General features: G+C 39.6%; 3 protein-coding genes across 3 annotated transcripts; all 3 read left to right on the forward strand.

Moving 5' to 3' along the window:
• Nucleotides 1-1,056: 1,056 nt before the first annotated feature.
• bhlhe40 (basic helix-loop-helix family, member e40) lies at nucleotides 1,057-4,448 on the forward strand. Its single transcript, XM_034212400.1, has 5 exons — nucleotides 1,057-1,477; nucleotides 1,575-1,638; nucleotides 1,724-1,831; nucleotides 2,179-2,302; nucleotides 2,439-4,448. Exons 1-5 carry the CDS (start codon nucleotides 1,401-1,403, stop codon nucleotides 3,272-3,274), a joined length of 1,209 nt encoding a protein of 402 aa, XP_034068291.1. The 5' UTR covers nucleotides 1,057-1,400; the 3' UTR covers nucleotides 3,275-4,448.
• Nucleotides 4,449-10,840: 6,392 nt separating this feature from the next.
• LOC117543765 (N-acylethanolamine-hydrolyzing acid amidase-like) lies at nucleotides 10,841-15,891 on the forward strand. The gene is given in 12 exon segments (XM_034212321.1): nucleotides 10,841-11,160; nucleotides 11,805-11,815; nucleotides 11,818-11,968; nucleotides 12,049-12,172; nucleotides 12,339-12,429; nucleotides 12,882-12,967; nucleotides 13,047-13,219; nucleotides 13,717-13,779; nucleotides 13,851-13,917; nucleotides 14,014-14,042; nucleotides 15,324-15,393; nucleotides 15,526-15,891. Coding segments are annotated over 12 exon segments (1,092 nt in total). The 5' UTR covers nucleotides 10,841-10,984; the 3' UTR covers nucleotides 15,577-15,891.
• Nucleotides 15,892-17,363: 1,472 nt separating this feature from the next.
• arl8bb (ADP-ribosylation factor-like 8Bb) lies at nucleotides 17,364-23,764 on the forward strand. The gene is made up of 7 exons (XM_034212323.1): nucleotides 17,364-17,637; nucleotides 19,401-19,481; nucleotides 19,639-19,712; nucleotides 20,567-20,660; nucleotides 20,941-21,008; nucleotides 21,946-22,016; nucleotides 22,102-23,764. Exons 1-7 carry the CDS (start codon nucleotides 17,515-17,517, stop codon nucleotides 22,149-22,151), a joined length of 561 nt encoding a protein of 186 aa, XP_034068214.1. The 5' UTR covers nucleotides 17,364-17,514; the 3' UTR covers nucleotides 22,152-23,764.
• Nucleotides 23,765-25,762: the final 1,998 nt, after the last annotated feature.

Below are 25,762 nucleotides of genomic sequence, written 5' to 3' on the forward strand. Positions count from 1 at the left end.
CCCTGCATCATTTTAAAACTCGGCTGGGTGACATGCTGTTTGATACTCATGGTACCTGTCTCTGTGAATAGAGTTTGTAAACTGTACCCTGTACATTATGTTGTATGTCATCCTTATTGTTGTTCTGTTGTTTTTATGTTACATGTGTAACTAATGTCCTGCAGGTCACCCTTGAAAAAGAGATCTTTTGATCTCAAGGGGCTTCACCTGGTTAAATAAAGGCTACACACAAACAATTAACAAGTCCTCAGTATTAACAACCAAATAGTTGGAGTTCTTGTAAGATAATTATGTTATTACTAATATTATCATATTTTTGTTTGTTTTGTTAAATAGTTCTGTTATCCAGCTTCGGAAAACCAACATATGTGGTGTTGTCTAGAAATAGAAACCAAATCTGACATAAGGTTGACTTTATTATGACGTCGATGAATCTCATGGTGTATTCAGCCATTTAACTCATGGTTAAAATGCTAACATAAATACGTTTTAATAATGACGTCCCCGTGTTTCTGTTTCTTTTGACTTTTAATCAAAAGAAACAGAAACACTGTGACGTCATTATTAAAACGTCCAACTATTTGGTTGTTAATACTGAGGACTTGTTATTATAATAATTATTGTTTCATTTTAAATGTTTTATTATAAAAAATGTCATTTATTTATTTTGTGTTTTGTATTGCATTAATAATATATGAACTTTAAACCCCCTGATAAAAGTGTTTTTCATAAAGCAAATAACAACTATTCAACAACAACAACAATACAACTGACGATACTAGTAATATTAGTCTTATAATTCAACATAAAGGCTTCCGTTTTAAAATAATAATATTCCTCTGCGTCTGGACCGTCGAGCAGCGAGTGTTGCTCTACTTTCTGTCTTTGTAAACACGGTTCGCCCCGCCAGCCGGAGCATGGTACACGAGACTCAACCCCGGTGGAGGAGTACTACACCAATGGGTTGTACTCCAGCAGCAGGACTGGGGGAGGAGGTGCGCGCGTGCATGGTGTGTGCATGCGCGCGCGTGTGTGTGTGTGGCGCGGGGAGGGTGAGCAGTTGAAAGCGCCGTCCAACACGTGAGGCTCATGTGACGGTGTGGAGTGTGTGTCTCCAGCCCAGAGACGTGCCTGCAGTCACAGGGTTTATTTAACACGTAGTCAGAACCCACCCTCTCTCCTCTCACACATCCAGCCGGGCGTGGAGCTTCCCCAGACACACATCTACAGTCCGGACCTCAGGGTGACAACACTGCCCAACTCCCGGGATATCAGGACATTATACTTTTGCCTTTATTTGGGGGTTTTTTCTATGATTTTTGGTCGCGACTGCAGACACATTTGGAGCGTTTTGAAGGCTTTTCAAAAGTCATTTCTTCGGGTTTCATACTTTTAGCAATATGGAGAGGATTACCAGCGCGCAACCGCCTCCCTGTGTGCCAAAACACCCATCAATGGATATAGCTGACATGCAAGGGTAAGAGGAATATTTCAATGTTATTCAGTTATTTTCCACTTTTTATCCTGACAAATAAAAAAACTAAAGACTGACTATTTGTATCTTGTCTCCAAAGAATCGAGTTTCCCATCTACGTGTACAAACCCAGGAGGGGAATGAAGCGTGTGGATGAGAACAAGGTAAATAAAAGTCAAAATGCATGAAGATTCTTGCCTTTATCAAAAGCGCCTGGATTTCACTGACAACATTTGACCCTTTTTGCAGGAGACATACAAGTTGCCCCACCGACTCATCGAGAAGAAACGACGTGACAGAATCAACGAATGCATCGCCCAGCTGAAGGATTTGTTGCCAGAACATCTTAAGCTTACAGTGAGTATTATCTTCTACATATGGCATGTTTGCTAACAGCCCGGGAATCTGATACGCCAAATATTTCTTCTGCTCAGCACTTTATTTTCTCCAGCCTCTGTTCAGTTTAGGAGTCCTAAAAAAGATCAAAGTTTAGCCTTTTAATAGGATCAATATATATTATATTTATAACAGTAATTTTATATATTTTATTATCTATCAATTCAAGGTTTTTTTTTTTTTTTTTTACATTTTTGCGTGCGTAGATTGCATGATTTCCCGGTTTCTGGATGCTTGTCCTCTGTTCAGCTGCAGAATGTGTTACATAAGAAAGATCAACATGCTTATCGAAGGTCTTCCTGTTTTAGACGCTGGGTCATTTGGAGAAAGCTGTGGTGCTGGAGCTCACTCTGAAGCATGTGAAATCCCTGAGTGGCCTCCTGGATCAGCAGCAGCAGAAAATCATTGCCCTGCAGAACGACCTGCAAATCAGTAAGTTTGATGGCATGATGTTGTGTGTACGTAAATAACACAACAGATGTTATTCATTAACCAGACGGCTCTGTTGCATCAATCAGAAGTGCTTCCAGGAAAGATTATTTGTAACCTCCTGGTTCTCTTCACTCAGGCGATCATGGAGGCGACAGTGCGGAGAACAGCGAGGAGATGTTCCGATCCGGATTCCACTTGTGCGCAAAAGAGGTCCTCCACTATCTGGCCAGCCAAGAAAGCAGCAGGGACTTGACTCCTTCCCATGTCATCAGCCACATCCAAAAGGTAGCAGCCGAGGTCCTGCACCATCAGAGCAGCCTTCACCCGGAGGAGTCCATCCCTCAAGCTTCGGAGAAACAGAAGAAACCCGCCGGGGAGCCCCAGAGGGCGTCTGAGGGCTCAGCGAAGAACTGCGTACCCGTCATTCAAAGGACTTACCCCCATGTGACGGGGGAGCAGAGCGGCAGTGACACAGACACTGACAGCGGCTATGGGGGGGAACATGAAAAGCGTGACCCCAAAGCCCAGTGGTCAGAGAGCCACGCCAAGGAGGGGGGGCGCAAGCATGTCTCATCCGAGGCGACCTCTGGTGCCATAAAGCAGGAAGGTGACGAGCCACGTGCCAAGAGGTCGAGGTCAGACTCCTCAGAGGACGAGGTGCTCTCCGGTCACATGGCAGGAGGCCCCGGCAGCTACATGAGCTTCCCCCCCAACCAGCCCCCCTTTTGTCTCCCCTTCTACCTCATCCCCCCTGCAGCGGCAGCAGCGGCCTATCTGCCCATGCTGGAGAAGTGCTGGTACCCCGGGGGCATGCCCATTATGTACCCGGGCATGAGCGGTTCTCCGGGGAGCTTGACCCAAGAAATGTCCTCTCACGGGAGGGCAGGATCTCCGGTATCCTACCAGGACTCCCCCACTCTTCACAAAGCTTTAAAGCAGGTCTCTCCATTGAACTTGGAAACCAAAGACTGAACTGATCTGTGTTCCTGTTGGAATCTTACCCTCTGAATGTTGAAGGGGTTTAATGGTTGGCCAATTGAGAAAAGGCCAACAAACGCACTGGTATCCCTTCAAACCCACAGCCGATGTTTGTCAGAACATTTACCCCAGAATCCGAATGGTCTCCAGGACTTTTAGGGGCAACGTGAAGACTCGTAGATCCCCTGTAAACACTGTGAAGATGATCAGTTTAAAGACACGAGTGCGCACCATTTTTTGTACGGTTCGTCTACTACGCACTCGGTGTTGAATGTCCGAGGTAAACACAGAATGTAAGGCACAGAAAAGGCCCCGCAAGATTATTTGGACCTTCTTGTTTTTGCACAGACACCACTCTGTAATGAATGTAAAAGATTGAACAACAAGCCCCATGTAGATGCTGCTTGAATTATCGTAGAGGATCTACCTTCAGTGTTTGTCGCTCCTGTAACTTGCTACAAACCACTGATTAGACTAGAATGTTACCAAAAAAAAACATTGTTGAGAGGCGTCACAAAAGACTTCTTTTAGACCCTTCAGATCCCTTGCAGCTAAATGAACAGTTGGCGGTGTTCAGAGAATTCAGGGTGTTCACTGAACGAGGTGTGTCACTCATGACAAGTGATGTGGCTATGCGCGCTTTTACGATTTCATTTGTGTCTCATGACTATTTGTGCATCTAGATACAGTTCCTGTGAAGTGATGTCTTGTTTAATTATGTTTGTTTATACTACTCATACATCTCTATTTTTGATACATGACCCACTGAGTGTATTCGTATCGCCACCAGAGGATGGTTGAGGTAGAAATGTTGCTGTATGCCAAGAGAACGTGTACAGTATATAGCGTTGTGCTTAACCCGGATTTTTTGCATCTTGCCCACAAATTCCCGGTCAAGTTAAGGCCTGATTTTTAGCTAAAGCTGTTGCCTTTGTGTGACGCAGACACGACGACAGCAGGCGTTAAAATGTTTCTTTGCTTTAAATGTTGTGTCTGTGGCAGAGAGTGAATGTAACGCTCAAACAAAAATAATAGTTTTGTATAGAAAGAGGTACTTGGGATTTAAATGTTGACATGTAACAAAAGGATGTTTTGTTGTACATATTTTGTATATAAAGTATTATTGATATATATATTAAAATATTAATAAAGCTTTTTTTCTCCCTGAGGAATTTGTGTTTCACTGCCTGCTGCTGAAACGTGTTGCAACCAGACAACATGACAACTCGTCATAACACATACTGTACTTACATAACACTTAACCCATAAAGCAGCGCGGCCTCTGTAAATCAATAGCATGGCTTAGATTACGGGCTGTAAATCATTCCGAATAAATATTTGTATCGGTGTTATTACATATTTTACATTTATAACTATTTAATATTTATTATTTTATTTATTATAAGTGCAATCTTTAGCTAATCGCAGTTCGTTTTAGTGATATTTAGCTTACTAAAAATCAAAATCAACTATTAGTTTCAGAACTGGAGATAATAACTTTTTTGTTTCGTGTAAAAATCTACAATTTCTCTCTCACATACCGTTTACATAGTGTTTATACAATATGGCAGCAATTGTAACACTAGTGAAAGAGTGCTGAGTAGGAGCAAAACATGTCTGGCAACTTGACACCAAACTGGATGGAAATGGTATTTGAGGTTTTAGACTAAATGTATTTGATCTACTTTCATTTTTAATAATATGGAATTCCCGTCCCTACCACCTTCAGCTGCTTCTGTTGGCTACTGTTTCCTTCTGTAATTTTAAAAATGATAAATAACTATATCATATGCTCACCTCCTGCCTCTCTGGGAAATGTGGAAATTACTCTTTTCCTTTTCTTGTAATCACAACAGTGTTTGGAATCTGCTCCACGGATCAGTGAAATATGTTCAGCACAGTACAGAGATGTTCTCTTCAAAGGCCTGCTCATGTGCTCAAAAATGCAGTAGCAGCGCCATCTAGTGGCAGGTGTGCTTCTTACTGCAGTGGCTACATTATTCACACGTTATAAATCTCTGATAGACAACATCAAGGAGCCTTTAGGAACCCCAATTGAAAGTATATCAGTAAAAAGTAGAAGTATATAACTGCCTGTCTACTTGCTTTTTGTTTTATCCTATGTACTAGGAAGTATTAAAAGCCGCTCTTATCAATATGTTTATGACTTATTTGTGCCCAAAGAATATGATAAGTAAAAATGCAACAAAATGTTTTCTGATTGGTGTTTAGTCTTGAATTCTGTTACATTTGTTGGGCAAGTATCTAACAGTTCAGCCTTTAGAGCACATTTTGAAAAACATAGAGAAAAGAACTCGCATTGTCCTGTTTTCACACTCCATGGACTTTCTGAGATTCAGCCATTTTCTTATCATACTTTGTTCTTGGGGTAGCCTAAATATGAGTCGGTTTTTTCTCCTAAAATATAATGAATTATAGAAAAAAAAAGTCAAATGTGCCCAAAGATAGTTTGATTATTAAAACTAACTTTCAAACGGATAAACCAAATTTGACCTTGTTCGGATTTGTGCTTGGAGAAAAATAGATAACACATCCAACAATTCAATTAAAAATGTCAGTTCCTTTCACAAATGGGATGACAAGTCGTGCAACCTTAAAGCTAATTCTCTAAACATTGAGCAAAAATATCTAGCAATCAGAGTCTTGCCACCCGAAGAAGCTGTCAATGCAGAGTCCGTGGACTGCTTCTGGCAAATATTAAAAGACAATAAGAGGGGATTACCGATCCCCCACTGAACGTGAAACCTCTGGGTTCTGCTGAGTTCGTTCTTAGCAGCAAACTTCAAAAAGACAACATTAGCAACAAGCTAGTTAACAGACTGGAGCTTAAGAAGTAAGTCAAATTATATTTCGGGGAAGGAAAATATGGATAAACATTCAGCAATTATAACAAGTCCTTGTTTAAATTGCTGAAGTAAGATAACCCTAATGCTAATGTTAGTTTTATCACCCAGATGTTTAAATGAACAACCCATACAGTGAGTATGAGTAAAACATGACACTGTTGTGTTTACAGCTTGTTTCTGCTGCCCCCTAGTGGCCAAACTAAATTGGGTGTGAGTTTATAATCCCACAGGAGCATAAAGATAGCGGACACAATTTGAGGCAGATACATCTATAGAAAAGCCTAAATAGCTTACCAAGAGGCGGTGCACTAACATTTAGGAAAGTAAGAAGTCTATTGCTAAAGCAAACAACGTTTAAAAGTGCTTAAAAGAACCGGATACAAGAATAATAGAAACATACATACAGTTTAACTGTTACGAGCTGCTATAGAGAAGGGTTTCGATAATCTACAGAAAATGAAGGCAGTATATGGATGCAAGAGTTAAGAAATGCATGAATGGACATCATTTACTTTTATGTATGCACCATGACACCAAGTCAAATTCCTCGTATGTGTCAACAACCTGTTTCTGATTCTGATCATTGTATATGAAAAAACAGTATATGAAATATGTTCTGCACTCAATTGGGAGTCAATGAAGAGATGGGAGAATTTGTGTGATGAGGGATCTATAGATGGTGTTAATTAAGCTTAATGTATCCCTATTTGAAATGAATCTTTATTCACATTGTTTGTTTTCTGTCATTCCCAATCCTATCTCAATGTATCCCTATTTGTTATCCAGCCGGTGCAGTGCCAGTGTGTCTGGAGCCTCGATGGGGAAACCCTGATGACTTCTGCAGAAAACACTGACACCAGTGTGGAAGAGGCAGCCAGAAAGCCTGTCATGAGATAAACTAACTTCAAAGAATCACAGGAATGAATGACCTTGTTATTGAGATGCTGCTGATAAGAGTCAACTTTGAAATTGGTGTCACAAAGGACTCACTGGCTGCTGATGACGTGGAGATGAAGTGAGAATATGTCCTCCATGGATATTGAAGCTGAGAACAGACTGGGCTCTGTGGACGAGGCGGTGCGGAGAATCAGCATGTCTGAGAATCTAATTTCTTATGAGGCTCAAAATATTAAGTATGTGCTCATCATAGAACTGGATGTCTTTAGAGAGAGATGAAAAGACTCCATTCATCTGGCCTCGTGGAGGGCTAAAGGGTCAAGAAGCTGAACAACAACAACAACAAGACTATGTGTTAATGCAACTGGTGTTAACTTAAAATAGAGCTGTTTTATTAAGAACAATTTATCAACTACTTAAAAAAAGCAATACAACTAGTTGGGGTTTACACAATTGCTGATTTTACATATTTTTTACGTTATCCAAAACAGAAAATCATACCAGAAGGCTGCATGCTTATCAGGTTTAATCAATGGAGTACTTTAATGCATTTTTGATAAAGGTTGTTATTTTAAGCTAAAGGTAAAATAACAACCTTTTGTCCTAAATGTAGATCTGAAAAAAAAACATATATATTGTGGCTATAAGTATTACATTAATTCATCTTTAATAGCAATAGCAACAATACAACATTTTATTTGACATGCAAAGTGAGTGAAAGAATGGATTATGATACACATTCATGACTTTTTGGAGAAAAAAACCCTATCAGTCCTGGCATCACATGATATTTTCAGTGAATGTGTGTGTGTGTGTTTCTGTTTGTGTGTGTGTGTGGGGGGGGGTGTCTCTGCAACCCTTGGTCAGGGTCCTTTGTCGTGCAGTTGTGACGCGCCGAGTCGCGCTATTGGACTATCAGGGAGTGAGACTGTGTTGGTCTCTGTGTGTGTGTGTGTGTGTGTGTGTGTGTGTGTGTGTGTGTGTGTGTGTGTGTGTGTGTGTGTGTGTGTGTGTGTGTGTGTGTGTGTGTGTGTGTGTGTGTGTGTCCTCCAGCAGCAGCTGCACACTAAGGTCTTCTAGGATCAAATAACTTTATCAACAGCTTACAATGACTTGTATTGAAAACTGTTCTAGAAGTAGTTTTGATTGTAGCTTTGAAACCACCTCTCTTCATCCTGAGGAGATCTGTGACACCAACACATAAGTGAAGGGATATACTTTATAATAGTGCATTTCCCCTGATGCAGTGTGTCCCCCTCCCCCTGCTCTAACTTGGCCCCTCCCACAAGGCTTCATCAGGTGAGCTGCTCCCCACAGGTGTAAGGGGGCGTGGCCTGGTGGCACAAAGGGAGAGGGATTGTTTGGGGAAGGATGTTTGTTTGATTGGGTTTGGTGAGGAAAGACAGAGGAGTAAGAGCTGCTGACGGCCATGTGAAACCAGTGGATTCTGAGGACCATGAGGATTGAGCAGAGTATGTTTTACCTTCTTACCTGGGGGTGAGTTTTTACCTTTTGGATGTTTTTCTTTTTTACCAAGCATTGCTTTTCCCTGGATTATATTTTCGCTTTTTTGAAGGACATTGGATTATTTTCTTGGATCATTCAGTTGGATTATTCTTGTGGACAATCAAGTGGACATTTCTCCAGTTTTTCCAGAGTTCTTCTCACCAAATAAATGGTCCTTTAATTGCCATAACATCTCCTTCTAGTGTTTTCTCAACTGTTAACTTGGCTTGAAGGTAAGGCTGAGTGTTGAAACCTTTACATTAACACTAATTAATTACAGGTTCAATGCATAATTGTCAAAACATCTCTGGTACTTTCTTTAGTTTCACTGTGGGTGGTGTTGGGTAACTTGGTAACCAAGCTAACGGGCAAGGAATGAGTGTCATACAAGCCTGATGCAGTCACAATAGAACATGTGTCCCTTCTAATTTAAGCTATACCTATGTGTGCTATTGCTGATAATAGCAAGCTGAACACATGTAGGCCTCCTGTCAGCTGGGTGTGAACAACAGAAGGAGATAAGGCCATCTCTCTTTCCATACTGCTAGCCAAACTGCTGCTACAACTCTTAGATCTGAAATGTTTCTAATGTTTAATGTGAGCCTGAAGAAATTAGGGGTTAGGGGAAATGTTTTCCATCGTAAAAGGAGTTGTTTGTCTGAAATGTAGAGTGAATATTTCACAGTCCAGAGGGTTAATATTCTGAAAGCCATGTTACTTGTGTGATAGGCTATGTAACTTGTCCTCTGTTTGTGTTGCTGCTAATGTTAATGTGTTTTGGCTGTATTTGTTAACACTCAAAGTTTACCCAGAGTTTAAGGCCCACACGATGACCTTAAAGCAGTGTACTATAATAAAAGGCAGATATTCCTAAAAATGTGTTTGACTTTTTTCCTTTACATTTTGAAAAAGCTATAATTGTGAAGAATAGTTTGTTCAAATATGTCATACAGTAAAAACTGTTTGTTATAACTCATTGTTATAGCCTTAACTACCCAGCAGGTAAATTAACTTCACGTTGACCAACACTACTGCTCACATGGTAATGCATTAATAATAGTGATCAACTAATATAACAGTGAAAGTGATCATTCTGTAAATAATAATAAGCCTCCTGTTGATACTTTTGGTACAATGTGTTGCTTTTGTCTTTGCAGTACCAGGGGGAAGGGGTGAAGCATTGACTTGTCATTCTATTTTTGTTTTACACAATAGTGCAAATTAATATTAACTTCCCTAAAACAATAACTATTTGTTTTCTTCCTTAAAATACAATTACTTAACTAATGCTTTGAGATAAATATGTTTTTTTTTGTATTAGAGTAAGTCATTCTTTCCCAGGGATATGAACTCCTTGTGTATTAAATATGTTGGTACCACTTTACAATAAGACTACCCTTACATAGTTTTCATGCATCAACACAGGCTCACTATTTGGCAAGAGGACTCAGCCTTATATTGGCTACTTAGCGAGAATCAACTCAGTGAGCAACAGATAATGATGCTGGCTGATGAAGAAGACGAAGTAAACTAGTAGCCAATATAAGACTAAGCAGTACAGATAAATGTGGGCTCACTATTTGGCAAGCAACCGCTCACAGTTGCCCTGTTTATCTCATGTCTTGTAAAAGCTTATTAATGATTTATAAAGTGTTCACAGCCTAATTAAAATATTGGTACCATTACAAAGTGGTACCAATATGTTTGTTGGATAAAGGTGAGTATATCTGTGCAGTTTAATTGATTAAATACAAAAAACGACATTATACAGTATCCAATGCATTGCACCAGCATTTTCCTCAACTGCTAATTCCTTAAACCTGTAATACAGTCAAATCCATTGCTCACATAAGCTACACTTTTGTGTGAACTGTAGGATTATGACCTGATCATGAGCTTTTATAATAACAACAATAATACGCTTTATTTGTATAGCACCTTTCATACAAGAATTGCAGTCCAAAGTGCTTCACAGCAGAGAATTGTAAAATAGTCACAGAAAATTTATATCACATAGAATACAGTTACCAGTGGATACATAAAAATAGTGTAGTCTAGATAGCATAGATAGAATGTAAAATAGATTACATCTAAATTAAAATCTTAAATGTGTAATTAACGATAATAGATAACACTGATCGAAATCTCCTTCTTTTTCGAGCCTGCTACCTGCAATTCCCCTCTGTAGTGTACATATTGATCAGCTTTTATTCTGAAACCCTCCGATGGGAAGTCTCGTTCTTTTTCCTTACCTGCGCCTTAACTGCGCTTTAATTTTGAAAACCTCGTGTCGGAAGTGCCCCTCTGGTTCTCGGCTGCAGTAACAGTACAGTATACAGTACAGTCTTGGCTGTAAACCCAGTGGTATATCATTACTCAGTACCAGCTGGGGCTCGGACTGCTCCTCGGCTCTGCTCCTCGGCTCTGACCCGTCATGAAGCTCCGGGCTGCGGGGCTGCTGCTGCTCGGACTCCTCTCCTCCTGCCGGGGGGAGTTCAGCCCGGTCACAGTGAACATCAGCCTGGACGAAGACCCCGAGCTGCGGTGGGCTCCTATCACCAAAGCCTTCGACGTAGAGTACTTGAAGAAAGCCGCCGCGGAAATCATTGAGTACGTTTTCAAGAGCTTCCTTTTTTTGCATAGCTTGTTGTGTAATATTTTCAAAAGTATATTAGAAGTTTTATTTCTAGAAAGTACTTATTCAGGTGTTGCAGCACACAGTCATGAGTAGTGAGTAGGTAATGTTTTTCAGTTGTTGTTCATAAAAAGGCTTAGTAATAATAGTATTGTTAGCGTCAAATTATACTTTGTATACTAAAGAGCCACAACATGCATGGTTTCACTTTCTATTAACGTCACATGATCAGTGGAGGTACACACAAAGGAGGCTTAATTGTTTTATTATAAATAAGTTGCATACAAATAGTTGCGTTATAAAACCAACATACCTATGGCCTTAACCTTGCTTTTTTAAAGTCTAAATACATTAGCCTAAATTACTTTTATTATTATCATGCTTCACTTTATTAAAATTGTACTGAATAAATATTATTTTGTAATTTTTAGTATCTATCTATATATCTATCTTGTCCTACATTTGATTCACTGACAGTAGCTTGTTTGCAGAAAACTCAATAAAAAGGAAGTTACTTAATACCAGCAGTAAACTACCCTCTGAGTTAATGGTTACTGTGTTATTGTGTATTTCCAGTCTCAGTGCTAACACAGACAGGCTTTCTTGTTTTTTGTTGCAGCACTACGGTTCCTAATGGGTGCATGAGGCAGTCACCCCGATCGTGATGGCCCTGGAGAAGTACGTTCCTCAGCCTTACGCGGGGGAGATCAGAGGCATGGCCGCTCACATGGGGGGCAGCATCTCAGACGTCATCATTCTCAACTTCGCCTATGAAATATCTGCGTATGTAAATGACACATTTATTATAGACAATGTCTGCAGGATTAAGGTCATTTCTCAACAAGCTTTATGCATTTCTTTAGATTTTGCACTAGCATCGTGGCTCAGGACACAAATGGGACTGTGTACCACGGCAGGAACCTTGACTATCCACATGATGTTCTGAGGAACCTCACTATGGACGTCATTTTCCACAAGAACGGAAAGGTACAGTATGTCTTCCTAGCATTTAAGAACTCTAGTGCCTCTTCAAGCTATACCTCAGAAATGGCTGAGAATCATTAATCAGGAAATACATTCAAACTGAATAAAAGTCCTTGCTTAACGATGTGGCGATGGATACTGATATGTCGTTTTATTCGCAATCAAACAGGTGGCGTACCGTGGAACTTCATTTGCTGGCTACGTTGGCCTGTGGACGGGACAGAGTCCTAACAAGTTTACAGTCTCTGGTGACCAGCGAGGTAACACCATGAGGGCTCCAACCAACGATTATTTTACTTTCAATTTAATCATATTTCTTAGATGAATTGATTTTGGCTAATTCTTTAGTCTATCAAATATCAGAAAATAGAGAAAACAATTCCATCCAAGTTTTTTTACGTCCAAGGTGATATATGCAGATGTTTTTTCTTGTTGTCCAAAACCCAGGAATATGAAGTTTATTATGATGTATAACAGAAAAAGCATTACATTGGCATACATTTGATGCTGAAAATAGGATTTTCTGCAATCTTTTCATGAATAATAACTTCATTGATCATTACAATAGTTATTACTGATTATTTTATAAATGTTGATGGATCATTGCAGCAATTCAGACCACACTTAATTTGAGCAGTTGTGTCCAGAAATAGTGCAACATTCAGACTTTATTGTCTCTGTGTGTTCATGTCTGTGTGTTTGTGCTCATCAGGCAGTGACCACTGGTGGAACTGGTGGAAGAATGTGGTTTCTGCTTTCCTCTTTCGGCGGACCCCGGTCAGCTGGCTGGTACGCGAGGTGAGTGTGTATGAAAGTCAGCGTGAAGAGGAAGTTTACTGTACGAGGAAGTGAAACTGAGCGGCTGTGTCACCTACAGACGCTGGAGGAAGCAGAGGACTTTCAGGATGCCGTGATGCGTCTCGCCAAGATTCCCATCATCACCGGGGTGTACTACATCGTGGGGGGGGTGCGAGCTGGGGAGGGGGCCGTCATCACCAGGGACCGAAGCGGCCCTGCTGATATCTGGCCGCTGATTCCCATCAATGGAGGGTAGGCAAAATAAAGGATCTGAGGAGAGTCTGGTACATTAAGGTCCATCCCAATGTCCCTCCTTTACTCAAACACTTGAAACCAATCAGGAGTTGATAAAGGACACTGAATGTCAAACAGTGCATTCGTGTAGAGGCCATCCTGGCTCCAAAATGGTGAAACAAGCTCACTATCCATATCAGAAAAGCTAAATATATTTTGTCACAAAAACCACCTGTATCACCTGTGCCTTAGCCATTAAATAATAAAAAATAATAATTAGCATTTCACGAGTTTAGCCCGTTTGAAACTAATGCACCAGCACTTACGATTGTTTTGCTTATTTGAAGCAAACACATCTGCATTTTTCTAAGTTCGTGTCTTTATGGTGTATTGTACCTACTGTATGTAGTTTTGGATTACAGCATCAGCCAAATGAATTGATAACTTCACTAAAGGACGTTGAGGTGTGCATGTGGTGTGTGCCTGAATAATAAAATGTCTTGTTCCTGTTTCAGATGGTACAGAGTGGAGACGAACTTTGACCACTGGCTTCCTCCTCCAGCCAGGGATCATCGGAGGTGAGTCATCTCGCATGATTCACAATATTGTTGCTGTAACCGTATCTAATCTGCTGTTGTCATTTTTGTAGGGACGCAGCCAAGAAAGCACTAAATGCTACTGGCCAAGATCACATCAACATGGAGACACTTTATCAGGCAAGCATGGACAAATACATATTTGAGGCTGAAGTACACGTGATACTGACAGATTGAACCCAATGTATGGATTTCTGACAGAGTCTTGTCCTCCAGGTGCTGTCGATGTATCCTGTGTGTAATGGGTAAGGAGATCACTGTCTGTTCCTTCTCACTGTCTCAAGGAATCACATGACTGCTGCTGAGATGGCCAGCTGTGTGCATACCAGCCCCCTTCAGCCCATCTCAGCAATAATGTAGGCAATAGGCCTTTGTTTGACATGCTTCAGCAAATAGGAAGTAGCATATGGAATAGCAATAGCTACATTTAAATGGAAATATTGAAGGTTAAAGAAGGATTGCACTATTTACAGTACCGTATCGCAATCCATAATTTGTTTGCAACAGTTAAAAGATCAGTATCACAAAAAAAGGTACTTTATTATGTAACGATTATCCTTTTTTTTATTGGTAGATAAAGATTTGATTTGTTCAAATTGTTATCGTCATTATTGTGATTATTTTTTGCTGTTATTTAGCAGCATTTTTAAGCAGGGTAAACGCAGAATGGCGTACACTTTTCTCTTACGGAAAGTAATGTTTTCGCTTTTCATGAATAGGAATGACACATTTTCCGAATATTGTGCAGCCCTAATTTTGATTACATATGTTATTATTTATAGTTTTATTTTTAAAGAATCGTTCACACAGCTTGTTTTTACATTTTCTTACAGTGTGTTTGATTTTGTCATCGACTATTTTTAAATCCCCAGAATGGAAAACCTTTTTTACAATTTTTTATTTTTATTCAAAAATCAATTTGTTGCAATTTAGAAGTTTATTTAAAGGTGGGGTTGGTAATTTTGGAGAAACCAGCTCGAGTGCGCTAGAATTTGAAAATACACAGCCAGAAACAATCTGCCACTTCCTTCAGACTTCCTCACAGAGCCCCTCCTCCAACACACAGGAACACATGACCAATGAGGGTACGAGGTAAGTTTGTGCCCCGATGGAAGGCTGACAGGCAGGTAGGCCATCCAGTTACTTTAGCCGGGCCGGCTCAGATGATTGGTCGTGCTTTTTACAGCGCTACGGCTTCCACAGATGATATTTTTGTATGGATTTATTGTCGAAGCACTTTAGATATTCATTGCTATCAGGATGTTAAGAGCATTCCATGGAATATAACAAAACATGTATCTCGAGCCGGTTTCTCAAACTTACCTACCCCACCTTTAATGTTTAAGCACTTTAAAAAAAGTTAATTTATGAATAGTAATATTGTTATCTCTCTTTATTATTAAACAGTTTTCTGCAGATCTTCCTCATATCGATTACATACATTATTATTTATGGTTTCATTTTTGAATGATCTTTTACACAGTTTGTTTTTATAATTCATGCACTGTGTTTGATTGTATCCCCAGAATTACTGTCTACACGACTATAATGAGTGCAGCAGCCCCCGAGAAATACAATACACTCGTCAGACCACAGGTAATTACATGTTACTTATTAAATGCATATATTGTTTGTATAATATATAATAATAATAATAAGCAATGAACGGGTGATATGTCACTCGTAATTACTCTTTTTCACCCATGTGATCCCTCACTCTCTTTCAAGGGCTGCCCCCCCCCACCTGACTGTGAGCCTCGCTGTCTAAATGCAGATTAAATCAAAAGAATGATCATGTGATGATTCTAAAATCTTTTTTAACCACTTTTAATTTTTTAACCCTGACTAATAAAATAACAAATGTGAAAGAACCTAATGTCGCTGCGATTTATATGTAAAGTTTAAAAGCACTTTGGTCACTTTAGTGATTGGGACCACTTGAAGATAGCCACAGCGGCACTTTGCTCATACAGCACGAGTTAAATAAACAACGGTGGAAAAGCACTTGTACCTGGACCGTGGTGCTTTCCAGTTCCATGATAACTGTGCCTCTTTTGATTTGTGCCTTTCAAATAAACCACGTCTCTAGCCTTGTGTGAGTTTTTCTTGGTCCATCATGGTTCACATTTGTCTCTTTGTTTAAATCGTTCAGATCATACACCGATTTGTGTGTTGAGGGAACTTTGGGATTTCAGCCTTTGCAGACCATTTACATGCATAAAAACATAACATACTACAGGAAAGGAAAACCCCCAAAAAGCATATTAGGGCGTCTTATAGGCTTATCGTTTAGACTTTTGTGTAGTGTTTGGCTCAGGATAAAAATGACAGTCGTTTAAAATAAATCCAACTGTGCAAATCATAAAAAGGTAAAAAGGAGGATGATCAACAGGTGCATTATTTTGTCCTTGAGTAATCCCTTATTGGGTTTGAGTTGTGGAAAAGATACATTGATAATATTCTCGTCATATTTGGAGGAAATATAGAAGAGGCAACTGACCTTTCTTTTCTTTCAATTTACTCAATTGTTTTTTGATAACTTTGGTTTTGTTATATTGGACAAAAGCATTATAAAGATGCCTCCTTGAACTCCAAACAATTCTCACTGTATGTTTATTTTTACAAAACAAATACATTTCCCGCATTATACAAAGGCATACATTAGCCTACAAACTTTAATGCAGGACCATTATCCGTAAGCGTGTTTAGAGCAGGGTATTAGTAATTTTACGAAGATAAATAATCTCAATACTTTCTCCAGCTCTGATTGGATGGCACTTGACATTGGCAGCTCCCACCTTTGGATCCATTATCCAATAGATTTAAAACCCTGCTCAACCATTTATCCAATAAAGACTGCTCACCTGTTCTATGTTGCCTATATATGTGGTTGCCTTTTGTCTTTAGAGATGGAGACACATCAGTGTTGAAACGTTAGTCTGTTTTAAGTTGAATGTTTGCTGATATTAAATGAGGAACTTGAAGATGTGCGGAGAATCCTGAATTATCCAACAGAGAAGGTCAGCGACGGTCTAAAAACACACACTTGTCCTCACAAAGGTTAAGTTATTGTCAGTGTGTAATTTAGTGAAGTACATTTACTCAAGTACTGTACTTTAGTTCAATTTGGGAGTACTTAAGTATTTCCATTTTACGGTAATTTATGCTTTTACTCAACTGCATTTTGGAATATTGTAATTTTTACTCTACTACATTTGTTAGACAACATTGGTGACTAGTTACTTTACAGATTTAGATTACTAGCTAATACCAAATATAAATAAACTAATTATAGGTTTAAAAAATCCATCACTTCTTTTACCAGCGGTGTTGACGACATTTATGCTTCAATAGTAATAATCAGGTAATTAAAAATACCAGAATCTCAAAAGGGCTCTTACTTTTGTCACTTTAAGTGTGTTATTATGCTAATACTTTTGTACTTTCACTGTAAAATGTTGAATGCATGACTTTTATTTGTAACAGATTCATTTTATACAGTAGTATTTCTACTTTTATTAGCCGAGTACTTCTTCCAACACTGGTTTGTCTACAAAATAGTTCCGCTTTCATTGCGCGCTCCCGTGAGCTCCGTGCACTCCTCAGCAACACTTGGATCACATGACATGACAAAGCAGCAGCAGCTACTTCCTGTGTGCACTGCTAGCCAATTTCACATCCAGACGGTCACTGCGACTAATACCGTGAGAAACCAACATGCTGGCTATGATAAACAGGCTCCTGGACTGGTTCCGCGCGATCTTCTGGAAAGAGGAGATGGAGCTCACGCTCGTGGGACTTCAGTACTCCGGGAAAACTACCTTCGTCAACGTGATAGCGGTAAGACTGTCGGTGTGGGCCCAGACTAGCACCTTACCTGGGAGAAGTTGTCTTTAAATGTGTTAAAATGTTCAAAAAGTGCATGCCTGCATTACTAAGTAGTGTTTGTGTCTTTAACATATAATTATCTATGGTTTGGCTTTATAGTTGTTTTGGTTAGAGTGACGGAGTTGTTGGTATGACTGCGCATACAAGTATGAAGCGGTCATGTGATCGAGGTGCTGTGTAATAGCCGCCGGTGTGTCAACATCAGTGATATGACAACAGTCAACCAATGAACATGGAAACAGACTGGTCTAGTAATCTTATGTTAGGTAGGGTTAATTAAAGTGGATGAGGTCTGGAGACATAACACCAGCATGTGGCAAGCTATCTATATCATAGATTTAGGTAAATGGCTAGCTGTGGTGAAAAGTAACTAAGTCCATTTTTACTCAAGTACTGAACTTGGGTAAAATGTTGAGGTACTTGAGTATTTCAATGTTTTGCTACTTGTACCCCACTACAATTCAGAGCTAAATTGTGTACTTTTTTACTCCACTGCATTTATTTAATATCTTTAGTTACTTTTCCGATTTGGATTAAGAATGTGAAATATAATCAACCCTTAAATCAGACTTTAGTTCCACCTGGAGTAAATTCACAAGCTGCAGTATACAAAGTCATTACAACTAGCTGCACCTTTACCAGCTGTGAGAACACTTAAATGCATCATATTTCACATTATTAATCTGAATCTGCAAAGTAAATAAAGGAATGAAATACATGTAGTGGAGTAAAATACTCGATTTACCTCTGAGTTGTAGTGGGGAAGAAGTACGAAGTAGCAAAACCTAGAAATACTCAAGTAAAGTCTCTCAAAAATAGTACTTAAGTATAGTACTTGAGTAAATGTACTTAGTTACTACACCATGTAAATAGCTAGATTTGCATGGAATATGCTATTGAATGCTAAGCCTAAAGAACCTGTTTATACCTCCTCCCTTTTCAAATATTCCTCTGTTGTTGAGTCCACATTATTGGCAAGTATCAGAGCTGGCACTGTGAAACTTGTTGATACTTTAATACTTGTTTAGCCATGAGTGGTTTTGGGGTAAAGGTTGTGTTGCTTGTCTGGTGATAGAGCACACTGTATTATTGGAAAGTCACGGTGTAGGCCTCAGTGCTGTAATAGGCTCCCTTTTCCTGGATTCCTCTCAAGAATACAAACTTGTTCCGGGCCCTTTGTGGTCATGTCAGGTGATCTGAGATCAGCTTTAAACAAAACTGCTTTCGGCTTTACTTTCAAGACTGTTGGACTGGGCCCGGACTCGATATCAGCCAAGCAAACAAGGCTATAGAAGTCATCTGGGATATTTGAATGTCTATATGTATTAGAGTTGGGTTTTAGGATAATGCTAGTTTATGGCATTTAACAAAGCACTGGATGGTTACAGGAAGCTTGTATGCTGATCAAAATGCCATCATCTTATCATGAGTCATGGAGCTCAGGACCAAGTGTTGAAATATCAAGCAGCTAAAAATGACCTGTGTAATCAAATCATTTCCTGTTAAAGGATTCGCTAGGCTTTTCATGTGACTCTCTAAAGCTTAAAGCATACTGGCATGTGTTTTTATTTGTTGATGCAGAGATGGTTGACATTAAAAAGCACTAAGACTGAAAAGAGACTATGAATGCTTCTATTTTCAACACGAAGCATTTCAGTTGCGAGTTGCAGCAGTATTCACTAACCTGAACTTTCTCTTTCTTTCTTTTTCTGCAGTCAGGGCAGTTCAGCGAAGACATGATTCCCACAGTCGGTTTCAACATGCGGAAGGTCACTAAAGGCAATGTGACGATAAAGGTAGGCTAACGAGCACATGTCCAGCTGAATTCCTATGTTACACAGTGTAGAGCTCTATGGTTTGCACCTTGGAACAATATGACTGGTTCATATATGAAACAAATGTTGCGGAGACCTTGGTCTTCTGACTGTGTGTGTGTGTTGTTTTCCCCCGCAGATATGGGACATAGGGGGCCAGCCTCGCTTCAGAAGCATGTGGGAGCGCTACTGTAGAGGAGTCAATGCTATTGTGTAAGTTTGTGGACACTACAAAGTGCAGCAGGTGGCCTTTGGGACCGCACGTATTCAGTTTGGCTTCCTGAACTTACTGGTATTCTGAAAAACTGAACTGAAATTGTACATCCAATGAGAAACAATTGTTATTTGTATATGGTAATATTTAGCTTAGTCTCTCTCTCCCCATATGATAGAGTGGTGCTGGGATGAGTCCTAAACCCAGAAATGAGTATTTCTGCACTTCCTGGTTCCCTCGTCTCGAAGTCAATGTTTTTGAATGAGTTTTTGGTTTGATACCTGGACCAAGGTCTGTGGTTAACACAAGCTAAGGAGATTTCAGGGGTTTTTTAGACATAAAGATGTTACTAAACACCCCACTGGGTAACTTCTGAAGCTTATATGTGTCTTAAAAACAGCGGTTGCTTGCATATGGCTATGAGAGACTACTTTACATCAAATTAGCCGCCATTAGCTTAGCGGTGTTCATGCAAAGTCATGTTGCTTGCATGTGGCTATGAGAGACTACTTTACATCAAATTAGCCGCCATTAGCTTAGCGGTGTTAATGCAAAGTCATGTTGCATTCAAGCTTGGACTATTCTAAAAGTGGTGTTAATACATGAAGATTATCCTGCTGCACAAAACCTGTTAACTATCTTGAATGTATGTCGTCGCAGATCTTAGTTTTTACACAATATTTCAAAAATCATTGCTTTTACTTGTGGGAGCCCATGTAATGCTAACTTCAAGGTCTACACAAATACGTCATATCTGCGCCACTCTATTGTGTACAAATAAATGTTGATTTAGTAAATCAGCTATTTTAGTTTTGACCAAACTCTCTTTAAGTAGTTTCTTTCCCTCTTGCAGTTACATGGTGGACGCAGCAGACCGAGAGAAGGTAGAAGCTTCCAGAAACGAACTGCACAACCTTTTAGAGAAACCACAGCTACAAGGAATTCCTGTAAGTGGACAGTTGTCGTGACCTTACAGATTCTACTTGATTTCAGAGGGTCCAGTAACTCAGGAATCAAACCTCTACTTGGTAATGATACATGGATTGTAGTGACTCAGCCCTGATGACACACTAAGTGGTCATTTGCGCACAGTGAGGATTCTGTGATTGGTGAAACACATGGTGGAAAGAAAACCTTTCAACTGTCTGCTCACACTGAGATAATGCTGATGCATGGCTGTGCTGGATATTGATCAGCCCTTTCTCTCTTGTTCTCTTCCTCTTTCAGATTCTAGTACTGGGTAACAAACGAGACCTGCCGAACGCACTTGATGAGAAGCAGCTCATTGAAAAAATGTGAGTCACTCAAGGCTAATGTGTTCTGTGGATAATCCTACACAAACGTCAAGGCGAAAACCATTGCACTACAAATCTGTGTCCGAAGGATTATTGGGACCACTAAATATAGATAGTCCTCCTACAAATATTTTAAGAGCATTTCAAACATTGCAACAGCTTATTAGTCCAGATTTTAAAACGTGTGTTCAAAATACAACTCGTTTATTTTAAGAACATAGTACGGTAGGTAATAGTCAATACCGATTCCAGTGACGGTCAACAACGTTTGATACCGATTTGTACCATGGTAACAAAAGGAGACGATTCACTCCTTGATCACTGTTAGGATGCTGTTTTTTGTAAGATCAAACGGGTTATAATTACATTTCTAATAGCTAATCTGCATTGGTATAAGTGAGAAAATAGGGTGCGTCCTGGATGTCTCCATTGTGAGTTTACTGCGCCCCAAATACATTTCCTATCACGCCTTTTAGGCTCCAGTCATGTAGCACTGTGGTACTATAGAAAACAATATTCGTCATGTTTTCAGTATTTAAGCATCGACTCAGTACTGAAGAATTGGTTCTTGTGTCATCCCTAATATTGAGTATATGTGACATTTCATGAACCTGCCCATCTGCAGTGCAAACAAGAAAGTCATCATCAAATGCAGATGTTTTTTCTTGTGTAGTTAACTGATTTTAGAATACACCTGAGCAATGAGCTCAGGAGTGGAAAATATACACAGATTTACTAGCTGAGCTTATCTGTTATTTCCTCATTCAGTTTTACTATAAGAATAAGAATAATTCCCTTTTAGCACGTGTTGACCAGTGCTGTCACTGTTTTGATGGAAGTAATGGATCACCTGTATCGCTGGGAGGTTTATTCCTCAGCTTTAACACGACTCTCATTTGAACTCGGAGGTTTCATGTTTCCTCCTCTCCTTCTCCAGGAACCTCTCTGCCATTCAGGACCGGGAGATCTGCTGCTACTCCGTCTCCTGCAAAGAGAAAGACAATATAGGTAAGGAGCGTACCAGACTTTAAATGATTCTACATCTGTACTTCCCTGCTGCGGTCTTTAAACACCCCTCCTCCCTTTTTTTCAGATATCACGCTGCAGTGGCTCATCCAACACTCAAAGTCTCGAAGAAGCTGAAGATGAAGACCCCATCGCCCCATTGCAGCCTCAGCCCCTAATGCTCATGGGACCTCGACAGCCATCCCTTCCTCTGTGAAGTTACCCAGCTCTGCTCACTACCAACACCCCCGCACCACGCAGTACACTACCATAGAGGTGTAGCCCCCTTGTACAGCACTACCCCCACCCGAATATCAGGAGATTTAAGAAGCTGTTTCAGTACTGAGAAGGTGGATTATTCGTACCCGTCATGCCTTATATGGACATGCTGTGTCTGGCTTTTTAATATAGCTTCTGCAAGAATCTCATGATGTCAGTGTGATATTCCCCAGATGGACTTCCTTTAATCCCACATCTAAACATCCTTTTGTCAACATTTGGTGTTTACCTGACACGGTTGTTATTGTCGTTTTTAACAGTTAATTGCCAAATAATGATGCTAGTTTATGCTAATCCCTACCTTTTAATTCCTAATGAAATCTTCCCACTGTCTGCAGCCTGCATTTTATTTGCTGGTATCCATTTTATTAAGTGACTTAAGTCAATGTTTACACATAACTTAAAGATGAACAGAAGTGTTGTTTTTGTCTGAGGCAAAGAAAATCCTAAAATAGGTCATCAGAGTTTTATAAGTGCCTTCGGCTGAGTGAGTGATCCAATCAGACAGTAATTGCCCAATGCGACTTCTAACCCACTATTAGGAATAACCACTAGGTTCAGACGCAGCATAAACCCTTGATTATACTTAAAGCCACACTGCGATAATCATGTTATGTTTTGTGATCTCATTACGATGTCAAAAGGCAGTTCTGTAAAATACGGAATGAGGTCATTGAGAAGATGTTACATTTGCTTTGGTTCATGCGTAATTGAATGTTTTTTATGTAGCTTGAAAATGTTTTCTTGCTGTTCTCAGGTTGTTGAATGATTTTAGTTTGACTCTTATGGTCTGAACAGTCGGGGTGTGCCCAGTATCTGTTTCATTATCCCCATTTTGTTCGGGTTGGATAACAGGAAGCCAGTGTTAGTCAGAGGTAACGGAGAACAGAAGACGGTGGACGCTTGATGCCATTTAGCATTTAGAGCCCTCCTCTGAATCCTGATGTCTTTTTATTAGAAGCCTTAGCAGCCAAAGGGCAACGCTGTCTCAAAAAGCGATGTATAACCTGTCAAGTTGTTTCCTTTTAACGAAAAACAATGATTTTAGAAATACTTATCTGCCCTTGCTTGGCCAGTTTATCTTTTATCAATGTGTGTGTTGCTGGATCCCTTCTGCTATGATGCTGTATGCAGGCCCGAACGCTCCTGCATTTCACTGTCATTCTTTCTACAAATCCATCACAGACACTATTATATCCCATTGTTCTATCTGGTGATCGTATAGTTGGGACCACAGCAGCAGTGAGGCGCTCGACATTTGGGTGGCGGGGTGGAAAAGCTTTGTTACCTGTGTTATTATAATAATATACCCTATTTGCAATTTGCATGTGCAGAACTTAATTCACATTCAATTGCAGACTTTGTAAATAAGATTTAGCATTTTTATTCCAACAGATACTCCTGTAGATGTCATGCATTCTTTCGCTGTGATGATTGCTAATAAATGTGTTTTTATTTTTAAGGATTTCAAAGTGTGGTATCCAGATTCTCTTTTGTAAGCGGGCAGTTTTAGTTTGTCACCACTAGATGGAAGCAGAGCGCTTTGGATGGGACTGTTCAACTTTACCTGAAGTTCTCTTTTGGTGCATCATAAACATGTTTTCCTTTTAGTGACTTTTTTTGTATCTACTCGATGCAAGTTTCAATATGAAAGAGATTGAGAATATAACTGAGTGATGAATGATAGCTGAGCTCAGTTTCAAGCTGTTATCACACTCTGATTTGAAACCTCACTGTAACTTTGCCCACAATGCATTTCATGAGGTTTGCATCAGGCAGCCTACCTGCAACTACAAATCCCGTGATCATTTCTAACAGGAAAACTTGACTTTGTGCAACTGGTCTGTGGATAGTTGTTTAATCCGCAGCTATTGTCAGGGTTCCTACGATCCTTTAAAACCTTTCAAAAACGAGTTTTCCAGGCTGGTAAAATAAATAGATGTAAAATCCGTTTACATGTTGGATAATACATGGATTCGTTTTGGTCTTGACTGAAATTATTGTTACAGTATTCTTCTATGGATAACATTTAACTTGTTGTGTAGCTACATATACTTTAGTTACCGCATTGTTTTTCATTTATCATCAGATGTCTTAAGAATACACCTATAGGGCAATCACTGATGTTCCCTCATGCTGAAAGCCAGTGCTACGCTTATATAAGTGCTTGTAAAGTTTGTATTTTTTAAAAGGAATTTTCTGTTTTATATTGTCAGAAATATATTTTAGTGACAATTACCAACTGTTAAAAATGTAAAAAAGGGTTGGGTTTGAATGTTCTCAGTTTCTTCTTTTCTGGGCTTGATATTATCATGGGTCCTTTTTTAAAAGTCATGGACAACATTTAAAATGTCGTCTATAAAAATGAAAATGTGTGGGAAACCCTGTATTGTTACTTAAAGATCCCATAATGGACGGTTAACACCTCCTCAGTGTTTCTTGGCAGAAAGGATGGCTATTATGCAGAGAAATGTAACACTGTGTGAAGCAGGACGCTAAAACGAGTGCGGGGAGCGTGTCGCAAACTGGGGGGCAATAAAGAGATCTCACAGCTGGAGCCAGAGGGGGGGCTGGGCTGTTAAAACAAGAACACCTTAATTAATCTCATTTCTTAAACACAGCTTTTAAAGGAACAGCTGCTGCCATTTATTGTACCAGGGCTGTGGTTGGGACGTGTGGACAGATGGAGGTGTTTTCGATGGATTCCATTGGTCAGTGTGTCAGCATGGGAACTTCATATTCATAGACATGTGTGTGGTTTATATTTGCATCGAGTGCATGGGATTAAACAGAGGTTTACTAACCTGCCACATGAATTAATGTGAGGAGGTCACGGAAAAGAGTCGAAAGGCGTGATGTGCTATTAATGCACGTACACTCCATTAGCTCATTAGTTAATACATGTTTTTGCACAACTTATGTCTAAATAGTCCTATGAATGGCCATTCATCCCAAAATTACTAGTGCTGCTATAAATCGAGTTATGTCATTTGGTCCAGACATGATTCACTCCCTCATAGTGTATGCTCTGTTTAATTGCTGCAACCCTACATTTAATAAATCCCTCTCTGAACACTTGATGGATGTCTTAGATTAGAAGGATGTTTTGACAAGGCATGGTCATTATGATATATTTAGGAACACATCTCAAAAGGACCTCAGGGAGTCTGCATTATAATCCATGTGGTCTAAATATTGTAGAACTTGTAGCTTACTCTGATTTAATATATTTAACCTCTGCATCATGAAACTAATGTTTGCTATTGCAATATCTAGAGGTAGAAGTAATACCTATATTTAGTAAAAAGCTCCAATACTAAATTGTAGAAGTGCTGTGTTAAAGGTAGAAGTCCTGAAATGAGCATCAAAATATACTCATGGTGCAGAATAATGTATATTTCCTGATAACTATTGATGCTTAATAGTTGTTCTGTATAATTATCTTATACTTATCTAATACATGATTCTTT

Source organism: Gymnodraco acuticeps, unplaced genomic scaffold (genome assembly GCF_902827175.1).
Source record: "Gymnodraco acuticeps unplaced genomic scaffold, fGymAcu1.1, whole genome shotgun sequence".
NCBI classification, from domain to species: domain Eukaryota; kingdom Metazoa; phylum Chordata; class Actinopteri; order Perciformes; family Bathydraconidae; genus Gymnodraco; species Gymnodraco acuticeps.